This window comes from Lolium rigidum, chromosome 3 (assembly GCF_022539505.1).
Source record: "Lolium rigidum isolate FL_2022 chromosome 3, APGP_CSIRO_Lrig_0.1, whole genome shotgun sequence".
Taxonomy (NCBI): domain Eukaryota; kingdom Viridiplantae; phylum Streptophyta; class Magnoliopsida; order Poales; family Poaceae; genus Lolium; species Lolium rigidum.
Window position 1 is genome coordinate 62,674,829 of NC_061510.1, and position 18,680 is coordinate 62,693,508.

Consider the following 18,680-nt stretch of genomic DNA (forward strand, 5'->3'; position numbering starts at 1 on the left):
CGAGCTGCGGACTCACAAAACGCCACGGTCGAGAAAAACAATAATAGCCCGATTCGTTACTATCGGTCTTGGTATGGCGTGCGGGAGGATGGAAATTGGATTAATGAAAGGAGAAATTAGAAGAACAATTCTCATTAATTCAGAGGAGCAGCTTTACAAGAAGAGCCGATGGCTCTCAAAAGAGGGATCTAGTGCCTAGTGCACTTGCTACCGCTAGTCCTACTCTACTAGTCGTCGCTGTCCTCATCGTCGCCGTCGTCGAGGTCGTCGGCGCCGCTCCCGGGAAGCTCCTCGCCGCGCTGCCCCAGCCGTCGGCTGGAGCTTCCTCCTCCTCCTCCTCGTCATCATCATCATCCTCGCTATCCGCCCAGCTGCGGAAGCGCTTCGTTGGAGGATACCCAATGGAGGAGGAGGAATCATCTTCCTCCTCATCTTCTTCTTCCTCGTCGTCATCATCGTCCTCGCTGTCCGCCCACACGCGGGAGCGCTTCTTCGGCGGAAGCCTGACGGAGGGGGAGGCCTTGGTCCCCTCCGCTTCTCCTCCTTTCTTCTCCTTGTCAGAGGAGATGGGGTGCGCCCCGGAGCGGGGATCGTCCTCTTCCTTGTTCTTCGGCAACGGTTGGAGAGAGAGGCCTGAAGTGGAGGAGGAAGAAGAAGACATGGCTGCAGGGGAGAAGGGTTTTTTGGTTTGGTGAACAGAGCAGAGCAAGGGGATGGAGTGGTGAACCGTTTGGCACGGATAAATAAAGAGAGTGTGGTGGAGATTTAATGCCATGACGGTTCTCGAGGACGTGATGCCAAGATTGACAATTCATACGGAGAAGCCCGGGAGACGAGGCGTAATGATGGAAGATTCTGCGGCGCTTCGCTCTCGCCATGACATGACCCGATGAAAGAAAGGCATAATGATTTTGGAAATGTCATTTCCAAAACCGAGGGGGCATGTGTTATCACCGGAATTTGACCGAGTCGAGAGGTGGGCCGCGATCAGGATGGGCTTGGAAGATTACACGTGGAAGATCTCCGAAGCGGCCTTGCATGGAGGAGTTGGGCTTGTTTGCCCGTGTATCTTTGATTACAGTAGATTGTATCTAGATTAAAATTTAGAGTTTTACCCGTGCACGGTTTAGTGCACGCCCACATTAGAAAGTCCGCTGGACTATAAATATGTACCTAGGGTTTATGGAATAAACAACAACCAACGTTCAACCACAAACAAATCTCGGCGCATCGCCAACTCCTTCGTCTCGAGGGTTTCTACCGGTAAGCATCATGCTGCCTAGATCGCATCTTGCGATCTAGGCAGCCAAGCCTGCCTACGTTGTTCAAGCGTTGCTCGTACTGAAGCCTTTTTGATGGCGAGCAACGTAGTTATCTTAGACATGTTAGGGTTAGCATTGTTCTTCATGCTGCATGCTTTCGTAGTGCAACCCTTGCATGTCTAGCCGCCCTTACACCTATCTTAGGTGTAGGGGCGGCACCCCGCTTGATCATAGTTTAGTAGATCTGATCCGTTACGATTGCTCCTTGTTCTACAAGGATTAGTTTAATATCTGCAATAGTTAGGCCTTACAAAGGGTTGGAGGATCCAGCGGCGTGTAGGGTGGCGTTTGCTAGTCCTAGAACGGATGTTCCGGGGATCAACCTCGTGTTGGTTTTTAGGCCCTGTCTAGGATCGGCTTACGGTCACCGTGCGCGAGCGCGAGGCCCAATCGTGAGTAGGATGATCCGATTATGCGGTGAAAACCCCGGATCGTCGTAGATCTAATCAGCTTTACCTTGATCAAGCAGGACCACCATATATTCGGACACCCCGTCCGAATCATGGGTGGATCGGCTCTTTGAGCCGATTCACGGGATAACCCGAGAGCCGATCGAGGCTCGTATTTAACGTTTACGTGTGTGCCCTGCAGGAAACTAAGCGAGGCATCATCCACACCTTCCTGACCAGGTATAGGTCAGGTGGCACGCCCTTGTGATAAACATCGGCGCGTGCGACCAGGAGGCTTTGCGGGCCGTCGCTCAGAGGGACTGGGGCCAGCCGCAGCCCTAGTTGTTCCCGGCTCTACCGTGTTGCCCGTCTCTGCCCGCCAGGGGGTTTCTGACGTCAACAGCTAGATGGTTGTCTTCTCCTCATGTGCTTCATTGTCGGATCTTGTGAGCTGCCTAACATGATCAAGATCATCTATCTGTAATTCTATATGTTGTGTTTGTCGGAATCCGATGGATAGAGAATACTATGTTATGTTAATTATCAAGTTATTACCTATGTGTTGTTTATGATCTTGCATGCTCTCCGTTATTAGTAGAGGCTCTGGCCAAGTTTTTGCTCTTAACTCCAAGAGGGAGTATTTATGCTCGATAGTGGGTTCATGCCTCCATTAAATCTGGGACGAGTGACGGAAAGTTCTAAGGTTGTGGATGTGTTGTTGCCACTAGGGATAAAACATTGATGCTATGTCTAAGGATGTAGTTATTGATTACATTACGCACCATACTTAATGCAATTGTCCGTTGTTTTGCAACTTAATACGGAAGGGGTTCGGATGATAACCTGATTGTGGACTTTTTAGGCATAGATGCATGTCTGGATAGCGGTCTATGTACTTTGTCGTAATGCCCAATTAAATCTCACTATATTTATCATATCATGTATGTGCATTGTTATGCCCTCTCTATTTGTCAATTGCCCGACTGTAATTTGTTCACCCAACATGCTTTTATCATATGGGAGAGACACCTCTAGTGAACTGTGGACCCCGGTCCTATTCTTTACATCGCATACAATCTATCGCAATTGTTGTTTACTTGTTTTCTCGCAAACAATCATCTTCCACACAATACGGTTAATCCTTTGTTACAGCAAGCCGGTGAGATTGACAACCTCACTCGTTTCGTTGGGGCAAAGTACTTTGGTTGTGTTGTGCAGGTTCCACGTTGGCGCCGGAATCCCTGGTGTTGCGCCGCATTACATTCCGCCACCATCAACCTTCAACGTGCTTCTTGGCTCCTCCTGGTTCGATAAACCTTGGTTTCTTTCTGAGGGAAAACTTGCTACTGTCTGCATCACACCTTCCTCTTGGGGTTCCCAACGGACGTGTGTCAACTGCACGCATCAACAGTTCCTGGAACTGGATGACTGGAGAGCCGATATCTTCAATTACTTGAAAGATTCGGCTCGGGGGGGGCACCTAAACGGATAAGGTACAAGGCCATGAAGTACGTCCTTATTGGGGATGACATGTTCTACAGGACGTTGGAAGGGTTACTTCTCAGATGTTTGGGACCAGCCGAGTCAAATCAGCTCTTACACGAGGTACATGAAGGCGCCTGTGGAACTCACCAATCGGCTCATAAGATGAAATGGTTGATCAGGCGATCAGGGTTTTATTGGCCTACCATGCTTGAGGATTGTTTTGAGTACTATAAAGGGTGTCAAGCATGTCAGAAGTTTGGGAAAATTCAGATGGTGCCCGCATCAGCAATGAACCCCATCATCAAGCCTTGGCCATTTCGAGGGTCCATGGATATGATCGGCAAAATCAATCCTCCATCGAGCAAAGGCCATGTGTGGATTTTGTCCATTACAGATTATTTCACCAAATGGGTGGAGGCCGTCCCTATGAAGTCAGTAGCATCGGCAGATGTTATCAATTTCGTAAAAGAGCATGTCATTCATAGATTCGGGATTCCCCAGACTATCACGACCGATGGAGGTTCGGTCTTCACTTCTCGCGAGTTTAGAAAGTTTTGCGAGGACACGGGGATTAAGCTGATCCGATCATCTCCATACTATGCTCAAGAAATGGACAAGCTGAGGCATCTAACTAGAGCCTTATCAAGTTGATAAAGAGGAAAGTCGACGAGCATCCTAGACGTTGGCACGAAGTATTGTCAGAGGCTTTGTGGGCTTATCGCATGTCATGTCATGGAGCGATAAAAACCTCGCCATACCATCTAGTCTATGGACAAGAAGCTGTATTACCCTGGGAGATCACGGCTGGCTCGAGATGTGTCACGTTTCAGAATGATTTAACAGCTGAAGAATATGCAGCCCTGATGAGTGATAGCATTGAGGATTTAACGGAACTTAGACTTTGGTCACTTGAGAAAATTAAAGAGAATATAGCCAAGGTAGCTCGCGCATATAATAAGAAGGTGAGACCAAAGGAGTTCCACGTTGGTGATCTGGTATGGGAAGCTGTATTGCCATTGGGGACTAAGGATGCAGTGTATGGTAAATGGTCTCCAAATTGGCACGGGCCGTATAGGGTCGACCAAGTTTTAAAGGGTAATGCATACATGCTTGAGGAGCTGAGCGGTGTGAAATTCCCAGTGGCTGTCAATGGTCAGCATCTCAAGCAATATTTCCCAAGTATGTGGGATGATGGATAGTGAAATATGGGGGCCGATGCATGAAATCGGCCAGTAAAAAAATTAATATACAAGGATACACAAGCCACAGCCGATGCACAGATATCGACTTTAGAATAAAACAGCCGATGCGCAGCCATCGACTTTAGAGGTACAACTGTCACAAGCAAGCATCAGGTCACCGTTTGAATTTGGGGGCTGGCTTTGCTGGCGTTTTTTGGTAAAAGACCGATGCATTGCCATCGGCTCTTTGAGCATTGATCTATTTTGATAATCGGGAAAATCAAACATGGAAGCCTTCTTCATTGATTAAAAGGGGATATTTACAAGAAGAACCGATTGCTCACAAATGGTGGATTTACTGCCTAATGTAGTACTACTGGTCCTATTCTAGTAGTCCCTGATCTAGGGGCCGTCGCTGCCCTCGTCGTCGCCGTCCTCGCCGCTATCGGCGCTGCTGTCGGCGATGTCTTCATCGCTGCTGCTGAAGCGGTCGGCAGCGGCTTCTTCTTTGTCTTCGTCGTCGTCGTCGTCATCCTCCGACCCGGCGCGGAAGCGCTTCGCCGGCGGGTACTCGTCGGAGGAGGTGTCATCCTCCGCTTCATACTCCTCGTCGGAGGAGAGGTCCGCTTCCCAGGAGAAGGCGTCGTCGTCGCTCTCCTCCTCCCATTCCCCGTCCACGAGGAACTGGAGGTTATCCTCCCCGTCGGTCAAGGATTCCTCATCCTCAGACCCGACGGTGAAGTCCCAATCCCTCTCGTCCCACCACTCTGGGACGCGGGCCTCGTACGCCGCTATTGGGTCGTACTCCGGCGCCGGCTCGCTGGAGGAGGAGGATTGGAAGGAGAGACCCGAGGAGGCAGAGGAGGAGGAATCCATGGTGCAGGGGAGGGTTTTTTCCGATGGCTAATGCGGAACAGGAGGATGAAGAGGCGAACTGCTCGGGTGAGATTAAATAAAGGGGATGTAGTGGGAGATGATTCAATGCTTGGGCAGTTTTCGAGGACGCGGTGCCAAAACTGTCAATCATGCAGTCCGGAGAAGTTGAGAAGACAGGGCATCATGATGGAAAGACACTGAAGCGGTTCTGCTCTGCAACGCGTGACCTGACGAAGAAAAAACAGAGTGGTTTTGGAATTATTATTGCCAAAACCAGGGGGCATGTGTTATCACCAGAATTTAGCCAGAGCAAGAGATGGGCCGTGATTGAGATGGGCTTGGAGGACATGCACGTAAAGTGTCTCTGAATCGGCCTTGTGCGAGAGTTTGGGCTAGATTGCCCATGTATCTGTTTATTATAGTAGATTACGTTTTATGTTTAGAATTGAGAGATAGAGTTTAGTCGTACACAGCTAGGTTTATTCCAAAGATAGAAAGTCTACGGACTATAAATATGTACCTAGGGTTATTGAGAAAGGAGGACGATCACGTTCACAACAAACCAATCTAGGCGCATCGCCACCCCTTGTTTCGAGGGTTTCTTCCGGGTAAGCAACATGCTGCCTAGATCGCATCTTGCGATCTAGGCAGTATCAGTTTATTCGTTGTTGGTGTTGCTCGTACTGAAGCCTTTTTGATGGCGAGCAATACTGTTTATCATAGATGTTTTGGGGCTGACGTCGATGCTTATCTGATATACTTGCTTAGCTATGTGCCCCTCAATATCTAGCTGCCTTTGCACCTATCTTGGGTGTAAGAGCAGCGTCTTGCTTAGTCTTTATTTGGTAGATTCGACCTGTTATGGTTGTTCCTTGTTCTTCAAGGATTAGTTTGATATCCGCATGGTTAGGCCTTGCAAACGGGTTGAACGTTCCAGTAGTGCGTAAGGTATGGTTTGCTGATCCTAGAAGGGTTGTTCCGGGAATCGACTTTGTGTTGGTTTTTAGGCCTCTTTAGGACTAGTTTTCTATTATCTTTCGTATCTGCCAGGCTCAACTACGCGTAGGATGTTCCGGTTATGCGGTGAGAACCCTAAACTGTCGTAGATTGATTTAACTTGGTATTGATAAAGCAGGATCCCCATGTTATCGTAAATCCAACGTGAACCATGGGGTAATCGGCTCTTTGAGACGATTCACAGGGTAACCTGAGAGCCGATCGGGCTCGTATTTAATGTTTACGTGTACGCCATGCGGGAAACTAGTCGAAGCAATCCATCACCTTCACGACCGGGTATAGGTCGGGTGGCACGCCCTGCATTAGCCAGGACGTGTGCCGGAGCATTGCGGGCCGTCGCCCGAGGGACCAGGGCCCACCAACAGTCCTGGGAGCCTCCCGGCTCTCCGTGCTGCCCGTCGCTGCTCGCCGGTGGGTTTTGGCCGGCAACAACGACAGGGGAGGGGGCTCGGCGAGCCGAATCGACGCCGAAGAGCTTCGGCGACGGCATAATCCAGGCGAGAAAGCGGTGGCGCGTTTCGGCAGGCCACCTAGAGTGTGGGGCATAGATGGGGTGGCCGTGGGAACTAGCGGCAAGATGCGGAGATGACGAGCGCGCAGCTGGGGTCACCGGAAACGGTCAGGAAATGGTGCGGACGGATGATGGCACCGCGCTAGGATATTTCAGCGTGGGCGTGCAACTTCAAGTTTGCAACGCACCCGAGCGTGTGCAGCAAAGATGCAGCGCACATGTTTTTTTTATTGCAACGCATACAAATACAGCCTCTGCTGGAGCCATGCGTAAAATGAAAGTTTTTTCAACGCGGCTGTTGGAGATGATCTAACCACAGAAAGTCCAAAGGCTAATTTAGTACTAAACAATCTTGTTAACTTTGTGGACATCAGCTTCGGGAACAGACGGCTTTTCCAATTCGGTAATAAAATGATCGGATTAAAGGTTTGCAAGGGCCCAAGGGTGAGGGTTTAATGGCCATCGTGTTATGATTAGTTTACGGCAGTGTTTTAGTTAACTGCTTACTCAACAACATCTTGATGAACGGCTGAAAGTTTGTGGAACTTTCTTGTAACTACCTCCATACTGTACTACTAGTTTAGGGGCTCACTTTTCTATGTTGCTAACTTCGTCATGTGATATTGCCATACAAGGCAAGTGTGTGACATAAGGGCTGACGAATTGTTGCCATGTCAACACGACACTCAGTCTACGTGTGTTGTCTCAGTCTATGCTAGCATAGCTCCATTGCTTCTTAAACTGATAATACTACATATGCTACACTATGGGGACCTGGAAAATGTGTTTTGACATTAAAAAAATAAATCCAACGGGAGGGAAACGTAGCCTCATTGTAGTAACTTCAACCTTGTTCAAAAAAAAAAAAAAAAAAAACTTCAACATCCTATATTCATAAAACCACACCACACCACTAACTGTAGCCTGTATACATCGAAACCAATGAAACATTACACCGCACAATACAATCATGTTACATGCAATGGGGAAGTAAACCACACCTGACCATGCAAAATCAACAATCTATACAAATGGATACTACTAACGGGCTAATACACCACAAAGTGCACTGTCCAAATGCCATGAAACAAACGACACAATTACAACATGATCACACCTGCAAGATAAGTAATCACGTGACACAATTCAGTGCAAGCTCAGAGATTAATTACACCCCCTGATCTCTGAATCCTCTGAAGAGGATGAGCTCGATCTTCTCTCTGCTCTCAGGTCCTTCTCATCAACCTTGGCCTGTCTGCAAGCCTGATCGAATCTGAAGCAGCACGGCAGATGGTCGTTCACGATCCCGGCGGCCTGCATGAAGGAGTAGATCATCGTGGGGCCGACGCACCGGAACCCTCGCCGCATCATGTCCTTGCTGATGGCTTCAGATTTGGGCGTCTTGCTGGGTACTTGGCGGGCGTAGCGGAAGCCGTTTGTGACGGGTCTGTGGTTCACGAAGCTCCAGCAGTAGTTGCTGAACGATCCAAACTCATGAACTATCTGCAGATATGTATTCCGACAGTAAGCATATCACTACCAGAAGTTGTGGTGCTCCAGGATGCGGGTAAGAAATTTAAGTAAATCATGGTAAATTGCGATTTCAGCAGACAAGGAGTAGACCATGTATTATCTGGTGCGGGAGAACATGGCATGGTGTATTTGGTACATTAGTTTTGAGACGCTTTTGTTCAAGGAAACCACAGAATCTTGTTTATTGAACGGATACTGAAGAACTTTTTTTTTGCAGGGGAACGAATAGTAAAGAACTTTGTTGCAAAGTTGTAGTATAGTGCAGAAGTAGCATTAATCCAAGTCAGAAACGATAAGTGGCATATAGTGGTGTTACTCGAGGTACTGACATTTGATATCAGAAAAGTTCAATAATTTGATTATGATACCAATACTAAGCGTCTGTTCAGATTCAGAAACTCTCAAAGCACAGAAGATATATGGGCCATAAATGCAAAGTCTTGTTGGGCCTTTAGTAAGTGGAATATGGCTTCATTTGTTTTTTTTTCCTGAAAGGAATATCGTCTGCTGTAACCTTCCAGTTGAAGACTTGCAGCTAGCAGATGAGAGCAAATAAGACGGGTTTTGCCACTCTATTTCGAAATATATTTAATTATATCACATAATTTATATGCAACGGGTAAATGAAGGGCCGTCCCTACTATCCAAAGAAATTGTCAAATGCTTGATCCCTTCCTTTGTTGAATGGCAACAATGAATGAGTGGAGTTGGAGGAATAAAAACGGAAAGTAATTCTCCTGTTCAATCCTGCTTACAACTAGAAGTTGAAAATATTCATCAATGTGTCTTCAACAAATGAAAAACTAAAGAAACTAAGCTAATAACCATTTTACCTTTCGAATTTGCTTGGCGTTTGTGATAACAGCTCGCATCTTTTGCTCCGACAACAGCCTTGTTCCATTTGACTTTGGCAACTGGTTCATCTTCTTCTTGTCCGTGAACTCACCCAAGGATGCATCGTAGAAACCATCAACCATCGCCCTGAACTCCTCCCTCTTGCTCAAAATAACTGGCCACGTGAGCTCAGCTAAGGCTTGTGACAAGGTCAGCAGCTCAAACAGCTTACGGTCATCGTGAACAGGAACTCCCCACTCTTCATCATGGAATGCAACGTAGATGGATTCTGAAGAAATGATTGTACCATCCAAAGTTGTGAGTACGTATTTGCGGCCCCATGGTCATTTTTTTTTGAAAGTTTATATCCTTGTGATAAGTATTTATATATCATGGGGTTCATGTAAGTTCAGCCTCTAGAGCAAAATAGAGATGAAAGGGGGAAAAAAGAACAAAAATGCAGAGTAACAGAATAACTCACCAGAGTTTGCAGTGATCCAGGAGCACCTCCTCTTCCCCGCCGGGTCGACTTGTGGCGGTGGGCTCAAATGTCTCGCTGACGATGCAGATTCATCACACTCTCCTTCCTTCGGCTTGGTATAGCCCTGCACCTTGCAGGCTCTTCCTACCTTACCCCTGGCAGAGGTTACCTTCGAGCAGGCTGCGGGGAGAGTCGTCCGGATGCGAGGGAGCTCCGGCAAACCGCTCGCCGGCGACGAAGAGGTGACGCCCGGCATCTGAGGTGACAATCGTTCGAGCCTATTGCGACGACTTGGAGCAGGTGCATGCAAGAGCGATCAGCTAATAAGGTTTTTGAAACGGGTTGTGAAAGGACGGATATACTCTGTGGTGAGCTGCAACAACCGGAGTCTCTTCGCGAGGGCTGATGCTCCATTGACCCATTGTGTTATTTATATGTGAGCGCTTAGTTTGTGTTATAGCCTTGCAGGAGATGCCATTTCGGGCTGGACGTCGTCGTCGGGTGCGGGTGCGGGTGCAGCGGCCTTGGCACGAACGGAGGCTGGCTTGGCTCCGACGCCTCGTGCCGTTACGCGCAAGCGTTGCCATGCGCCGCCCTATCCACACGTAGCCGACCCCTGTCGCTTCCTCCATCTGCCTCGCGCGCACCGGGAAGTGACTCGAATTGCTCGCTATGTACTACGTATGTCAGTATGTGGGGAACGAGATCCTCTGACGTAGGTTGAAAAACTGCAGAGGGAAGTAGTTGGTTCTCATCCGCTCATCTCCCATCTAACGGCAGCAACTTCAAGCGGTGGAAAAAGGCAGCTCCGGCTGAGCAAAAGACGCGGGAGAAGGAATTCGCTGGAATCTGGAAGCTAGATCATGCTCTTCGCGTCAATGCGCCTGCAATTCTAAGCAACATTTGGCATTCAGTTTATTTCAGAATTCATATGAGCGCGGGCGTTGTGCAGCCTACTTCGTCCGTGGAGCTGAGTGTGCAAGCGAGCCAACGACATCTTCAACCGGACGACGTATTCCGAACGCTCAAAAGTGCGCGTCCTTTTACGTTAGCCTAAATGATTTAAATTGATGGCGCGTTCGTTTGCGCTGGGTACCCTAACGGCACGACACATTTTTTTGGGGGTTTTTCTTTTTTTCAACATAAAACATAATTTACATAGTGAAGAAAAGAAAATATAAAATCAAAACTACACGACGCATGCGTCTACTCCTCATCGTCGATGTTGAGCACGACGAAATCCGGTATCTGCTACGGCTAATTGGCAACCGGCGGAACATACGCCGGTGCCGACGACGGTGGAGGTGGAGGTGGAGGTGGAGCATCCCACGGATTGAACGACAGAGGTAGAGGCGGTGGTTGCGGGGCCGAGTTCTGGATCGCCCGTTGTAGGGCCTCTTACTCCGTGAGGTCCGGCGACATGATGTCGGTGGCGTATCAGGGAGCAGTGGTTGTACCGGTCGGTCTACCTCCGAGACGAGGACATCGAGCCTATCGATCTCGTTGTCGGTCGTCGTTGGTGGGAAGTTGATCTTCCGGCCCTCCGCCATGGCCGCCTTCTAGTCGTGGTAGACGCATGCGACAAATTCATCTGAGTCGTCCTTGGTCTCCTCGTTGTGGTAGGCCAGCACGTCGTAGTCCTCGTCGTCGTCGTCCGGTGGAGGCGCCGGCGGATGCCGTGTTCGACGACGAGGCGGTGGCGGTCGCTCAAACGGGAAGTCCCGTTCACCGAGGAAGCTTGCCTTCCTCCTCGGTCTCACGCCAGCTGTGCCAGCTGTTGGAGTCGATGGCGAAGGCGAGATCGGCGCGGAGGTCTGGCGGCAGGTACCGCCGCCTGCGCCGGATCTCGGCGCTCCTCTCTGGCTCCCGCAGAGGCACGGGCGGGACAGGCACCCGGAGGTGACTGAGCCGCCAGCCGCCGCCAGGCAGGTGCACGTCCCGCCAGTTGTGGCACGCGTCCAGCTCTGGTGCATAAGCCGCGCCACCTCGACGGGCAGCGGCACCCTGTTCGTCCGCTCCCCCTTCTTGGTGGTGCTGCCAGATGCCTCGGAGTCGTGCTTCTTCTTTCCCATGGTATGAACGACGCCGATCGACTTTCAAAGGCTCAGCGCGCGTGGGACATTGATGGCGGCGCAGAAGCCCAGCCGTCGCCCGCTAGTCCTGGTGCAGAAGGAAGTGACGCCATTGATGACAAAGACGGTGGCACAAACGTGGAAGCGAAGATCGACGAAGCGACGGCCGCGGAAGCGATACGATCGATACGACTCGCTGTCAGGTGGACCCGATGGAAAAGAGAGCGGTCATTGGACGCGTCCGTGTAGCGTCTGCCGCGACACATCCGAGGCGCACATATGCGTCGCGTTTGCGTCTCTACGAACGACTCAGTCATTATACGTCGAGTCGCTGGACCTGGTGCATCACCCCGTCGAAAATACCCTAGTGGCGACGGCGAACAGGGAGAGTCCGGGCAACGAGATTTTCTTTCCGTCGCCTCTTCCTTGAGCTGGGCTTGGGGTTGGCTGTGTCTGTACGTTTCCACCACGCTTCAAGTTGCTGCCGTTAGATGGGAGATGAGCGGATGAGAACCAACTACTTCCCTCTGCAGTTTTTCTTTCTACGTCAGAGGATCTCGTTCCAGTATGTGACTCTCGTCGGCAACTGCAAGAGCGTCTTCTATTCAGTAGAAATTATGTGTATTTCCACCTTTTAGAAGAAAAAAAAAAACATTTTGGAGCACAACGAAATAAGAAGAATGTATACAGAAGGATGCCCGCAACAAACAACATTGGTAAAATATCTTACAGCGCGTGCTCTGGGAAATCATCATGTTCCAAGAGGATCAGCAACTTACATTAGAATGTTCTGAATCATAACAAGTATCAGATCTTGAGCTGGCCAGCTGGTTGGCGCGACAAGCTGTGATCAATCCGAGAGTCTACTCTGACTCCTCCAGCAGAAGCAGTCCTGCAGCTATGTGGGGAACGGCATGGTACTGGGGATCTTCTCTCGGTAAAAACATGGACAGGATGAAATGAACCTACCACCTTTTCACGAACTTTGGACTTGCTACCATTCAACTGCTACTGCGCCATTTCTGAATGCCAGTTCAAACTCCAGTAGCACCACGCAGATCCAGCTCGAGGTCTTCTGCACCACCTGGAGACCCACAAGGCATAATGCCGTCAGTGATTAAAGATTAAGGGCAACACCAATGTTAATGTATATGGCCAAAACCATCTTCTAAGATGTGATGCACCTTCTAGGCAATAAGACAACTAAACTAAGTGCACCACAACGTATGCACCTAAACTTATCCATAAGCTAGGACCCACTTGTAAGGAAAACCAAGTCATATCTTTGTGATTGAAAATTTTGAAGTTCCTTTTATTTCTTTGTATACTAGATAATACTAGCAATATTTTAGTGCTGATGGACTGCCCATAAGCTTAAGGGCAACCTATAGAGCTTTTTTGCTTGTGGACAATCCCACGATGTATATGGACAACCATCCGAGGCATTTTTTGGCTTATGGTGTGGTTTTTTCTCACATTAACAAATAACCTTAGGAGCTAAACACAATAGTGTAAAGCACGAGGCATGGGTGCATTGCTAGAAAATTTAAGAGAATGGGAAGAAGGAATTACTTACGGAAAAACATGAGACATAACAACAAAGCATTACATCGATTCAACAATTGATTCAAACTGCACATATCGTGATGTTGTCTATCATTTTACTTCTCCGTGAAGTACATGGAATCCTGGAAATGAAGTGGCTCGTTTCCACAAGAGGTCCATCCAGAACCCAACTCTCTTGCAAAAAGCTCGATGCACCTTGGAGGTTTAGAACCAGGAATAAATTCAGAAAGTATTTCTTTTGCAGGTTAAGGATTGACGATAAACCATATCGCACTATAAGAAGAGCCCCATCACGTCAGTGATAGGAATATGCTTCATTGCAAATAATAAAATATATTAATTTGCTAATTAACGGGATAGACACTGGCAAATCACAGTAAGGATACTCTGAAGGGGAGGTTTCCTTGAGTGTGCACCCGGGACACTCATAATTACTTGGCTAGCTTGCAGAAACTTAAAATTTGATCCTGGTTCAGCTTCTCTATTCTGCAGAAAGAAAACCAACAGAACAAATAAGTTCAGGTTAGATACTGCCAATCAAATATTGCATTCAAGAGAATGGCAAATAATTTAGACGAAAGAACTCACAACATTTATGTAGCCAAGAAGAAGACACTCATAAGGTCTGTGATGGAACAAGTCCAAATCACCAATGAGTGAACCATCCGACTTCACCTATGATTTTTTAAAGTTACCAAATGTATCAATTACTGTTGAAAGATAGAAGGTGGCACATGAGTATTAGCTTCAAACCTTCAGCCAATAAAACTCAGTGGGATCTTTGACTCCCCAAGATGGAAGCAATTCATCCTCAACAAATCTTCGCAATTTCTCCCGATTTGTAATCCACAAAACTAGAAGAGCTCCAGCTGGATCAGCAAGTTCTTGAACTGGAAGATACAACAAATATCTGTTGGGAAGTGTAGGATACCTAGGACATAAATCGTTGAATAAATGAATTTCCAATTCATAAAGATTCGTAGCTGAAAATATAAAAATGGGACTACTACACTTAAAAAGATGGCAACTTAATCGCGAAGATGGATTCGTCTTAGTCCAAGATAATTTAGTTTTCTCTAAATCAGGGTTTATTGTAGGAGACATGACATCAACATGGTTCATGGCCTGTGTATCATAAATACCTGTAAATCATAGGAGACCACAAAAGATATGGTTCTTACTCCTCCAAAAACAAACTTCAAGAACCAACGAATGATGTAGGATATTACAAATGCAATATTCAGGAATAGTATGAAAAGAACCATGTGTTATAGGTCAGATATCACATAGCTATGCTAACGTTCAAGCATAGTTTCTAGAGTTTAACAAGTTAGTTAGAAAAGAGAAGTGGAAAGTTAAAATGCAGTGTAATTTAATTAAAGCAACACAGCTAAACATAAAGGACAAATACTGGAAAGTCAGCCACCAATAAGTGCGATCATAAAAATCTAAAGTTCTGCCTACTTGGCAGAGGAAGAAAAATAGAAGTGTTAACTTACGCATCTTTCTGACGAACACATCCATTCTCCCAAGGTGGGTCAATAACTATAAGGTTGTAACCATCATTAGAATTATCTGGAGAAAAAAGACACCATTAACAAAATAAACAAATTAAGTGCATGTGCTAATGCAACTAACAAGTACAGCAAGATCTATACGGCGTATCAAGACACTTCTTATGCTACATTGAACATACCAGGAATGAGATCACGAACATGTTTGAAGTCAGTCTTCAGTATAGGTATCATCAGCATCATGCAAAACAATCAGATTAAGGGTGGATTGTTCACTTAGATGAAAATAGATGAGAAACCTGCATTAACGAATGATAATATTAACTCACCATTAGGAAGCAACTTCCTTTTGGTAAAATATAGAGCCTACTCTGAAATTCTCCTTCCGCCTCATCATTTTCTTCAATACTGATTATCTTATTAAACAACGTACTGGACCTCCTTTGGACATGGCACGGACCTAAAACACGACAGAGAAGCCAAAATCATTTTAGTTGCGCACTTAACACCATAGATACCTATAAGCATGGTCACCAGAAGTACTCATACATTTTTGGTACGATCGTGTTACCTGCCTCGGCCTGACCATGGGGCTTCTGAAAGCAAAGAGTCATCTCACAAAGAGGTGCTCGCCATGAGCTCCCGAGCTCAACAAAATTGTTCTCAGAACTAGTTTGAACATCTTGCATGCATCCATCTCCCTTGACCATCCCTGGAAGAAACTCCAGTAGATCTTTCGCCTCAAGGAGTGATTTATGTGCGCTAATTAGCAAAGCCCTTGCTTCCTATCAAATGAAAGACCACAAGAAATCCAAACATTACATCAAATACCTGTAGGACACTCTTCAGACTATTTCCCCGCAAATTTGATATAGCATAGTGGCATATTCCTACTATTATTCAAATCCTAACAAGACAACAAGTGTCAATTACAGATTTTCACTATAAATTTCTAACAAGAAATGGGACTTTCCAGTTTCTAGTTTGATGACATAATTAAAACTTGGGCTGTTTTGGCACACCATTTTTTTTTTCTATTTTCCCGTCAGTACTACGTATGCATAAAACGTGAAGTTCCTGCCGCTAATGAGGAATTTCAGTGATTCAGTCTTAACAAATAAATTATTAAAACAAGGAAACAGCAGTAAGCTAATCCAAACAATGTAACACATCGTCACCTGGTGCCGGGCTTCTGCGATCTGCTCCACGGCATTGAGTTCCCGGGGCCTCGGCTGTCGCTTCCGCTTCCGCTTCTTCCGGTCAGGAGACGGCGCCGTTCGCTCGCCCTGCGCGTGGCCTTCCTGATTCGACGGGCTGAAGCTTCGGGAGTAGTACGCAGAGGGGATGAGGCGGAAACGTCGGTAGGATTCGCTGAGGAGGCGAACCGGGTCGAGGAAGGCGGCGAGGGACCCCGCAAGAGGGTATATTCCGGTGGCCTCCAGCGACCGGAGCTCGTCGGAGACCTCCATCGGAGAGGCGCCGCGGCGGCGGAAGGGTTTGGATCGGGACTGAGCGCCGGCTGTAGGGTAGGGGTTTAATCCAGAGGTGGGTCCACTTATCAGTGAATACCGTCATCGTTGGAGACTCCGAGTATAGCGCGCTGGACACACATGGATCAAAAGTGGGGTAATTTTGGGTATTACGATTTGCCCTCGTTTACATTAGCCTCTCCTTTTTCGAAAAGTGCTTTTGGCTCCTAATCTCCAGTGCTCTTGTTATTTTAGAAAAATAAAAAAATGTAAGTTATCAAAAAATCTGAAAAAAATTATGCAGATTGTTAGTGATACATCTCACAATCATGCAAAATCTCAACCGCAATTTTTTTTATTTTGTGCTAGACAAAAATAAAAAAATATAATATGGATTTAGAGATTTGAAAATAACTACTCAGATATGCACTTTTGGCATTTTTATGTAGGTTAAAATATAAAGTATTTAAAATTAATATTTTACACTGTGGGATACATTATTGGCTATATGCAGATTTTTTTCTTCGGAATTTTTTGAAACTTAAAATTAATATTTTTTATTTATTTAAAAAACGAGATCACTGGTGCTCATGTACACCAAATCTCCGTCCCTCCTTTTTGCCTCTTTTACTTTGCCAATCGATGATTTGCCCTTTGGTAGACCAAGCCCACACCTAAAGACCAAAATACCCCGTTTCTCTCTAGGGTGGGTTGGGTGAGGAATGAGGACAATGGAGAGCTGATTCGACAGGGAATTGTTGGCGGCGACTCGTGCTGCAGATGGGAGGACTTGGGTTGCAACGGCGCCGGTGGTCGCATGACGGACTCGCGGGATCCATCTAGGAGACTCTCTCCCTGGCTTTGCTCGGACCTGACCACTGCCCCAGCGCGTCGGCACTGCGGGTGTCGCCAGATGAGGCATCAAACCGCCTCCTCGCGCGCGCAGATGGCCTCCTGGAGCACGCTCTGGCCATGCTGGTACTGCAGTCTGCCGCCTTGAGCATCTTGGCTGCCACGGCGTTGCCGAGGCGGACGGCAAGGTGGAGCAGGGTCTCATACGCCCGGACATGTCGGCGGTCGGTGAAGCAAGAATCTGCGTGAGAGGTGCAGCGGCGAGCGTCGGCGGCGCAGGCGGCAGCCGCTCGCCCGCGCTCGTGGAGAGGTGCAGCGGCGAGATCGTGGAGCGGTTCTTGCCCCGTTCTAAGCCGATCTGATTCTACTCATTGTGTAGACAGAGATAGGGGCAATTCTGTCTTCAGTTTTGTGAAAAGAAAAGAAAATAATTTGGAAGGGCAAATAATCAACTGGCAAAGTAAAGAAGGGTAAAAAAGAGAGGCTAATGAAAATGAGGGCAAAATCTATAGTTCCCAAGTAAACAAGGGAAAAAGGTAAAATTCCCCTCAAAAGTGAATGTTTGCATCCGTTTGGTTAAAAAATAGGTTGATTTTTAGGTCTGCTTGACGTAAATTTATTGGCTTGTTTATGATAATGTATTTTGGGTTTAAATTTTAGCCAAGTGCGTCCCTACGAACACTAGTAGAATGCCCGTGCTTCGCCACGGCCCTTTAACGTAGTGTCAAATGCATAAGCGTGTAAATAATACAGGCAAATATTAAAGTATATAAAATAAATATATAATACATAAAATATTTAAAGATCCACTTCGCACAATTCATTTTGTAGAAGAGAAATGACTGAATACACTATTTATTAAAGCCATGGTCCGTTGACGTGTCTAAGGTATTCTCGCACGATCTCAGGAATGTTGTCTTCAACTTCATTAGCCTGATACTTGAGTATGTGTATCAGAAACTTTTTCCTTAGCTCGTAACCATCCTGCACAATTAATCTATCATGTTAACATGAAGTTTTCTTCCCACGAAAAATATAAGATTGTGAACATAGAGTACTCACGCTGCAAACTGGATGAACAAATCTTTTACCATCCAATTTCACCGCTTCTTGACGACCTGGATCTTCCTGTGGCGGAAGAAAAGCACTCCCTAGTTATCCTGCTATAAAAAAAGTGGCCTCTAGGATATGAGTCCGCGCGACAATCAGGACCCCCAACCTCCTCCCGCACGACCCCAACCCTAGCCCCCACCGCCGCTGGGCAAAGCCCTGGTGGCGTGGCGTCGGCGGGGGATCTTCCTCTGCTGCGCTGCGAAGCACCCGGCCTAGTCTTCGTGTGGTGTTCTGGGACGGCGTCGAGATGGTGGAGGCGACGTCGTGTCGAAATAAGGATGTTGGAGCTCGATCCCCATCTCGGCAAGGCCACTTGTGGCGGCGCCGGCGAGCTACTGGCCTGGTTTCCTCTCAGATCTGCGATCGGGGGAGAGTGGATTCCCCGGGCAAGGTCGAATTTCGACCCTTCCGTGGAGTTTGCGAGTCTATTCTAGAGTCGGAGGAGTGCTGATGTTGTTGCCTTCT

General features: G+C 47.3%; 1 protein-coding gene and 1 pseudogene across 1 annotated transcript; both read right to left on the reverse strand.

Annotated features, from left to right (window-relative positions):
• Positions 1-7,945: 7,945 nt before the first annotated feature.
• Positions 7,946-10,261, reverse strand: LOC124694922 (annotated as a pseudogene).
• Positions 10,262-13,234: 2,973 nt separating this feature from the next.
• On the reverse strand, positions 13,235-16,250 carry LOC124696419 (methyltransferase-like protein 2). Its single transcript, XM_047229153.1, has 9 exons — positions 15,960-16,250; positions 15,353-15,566; positions 15,111-15,241; positions 14,964-14,997; positions 14,767-14,842; positions 14,021-14,198; positions 13,856-13,942; positions 13,654-13,753; positions 13,235-13,502 (listed from the first exon to the last, which is right to left on the reverse strand). The coding sequence occupies exons 1-9, from the start codon at positions 16,248-16,250 to the stop codon at positions 13,363-13,365; spliced, it is 1,251 nt and encodes a 416-aa protein (XP_047085109.1). The 3' UTR covers positions 13,235-13,362.
• Positions 16,251-18,680: the final 2,430 nt, after the last annotated feature.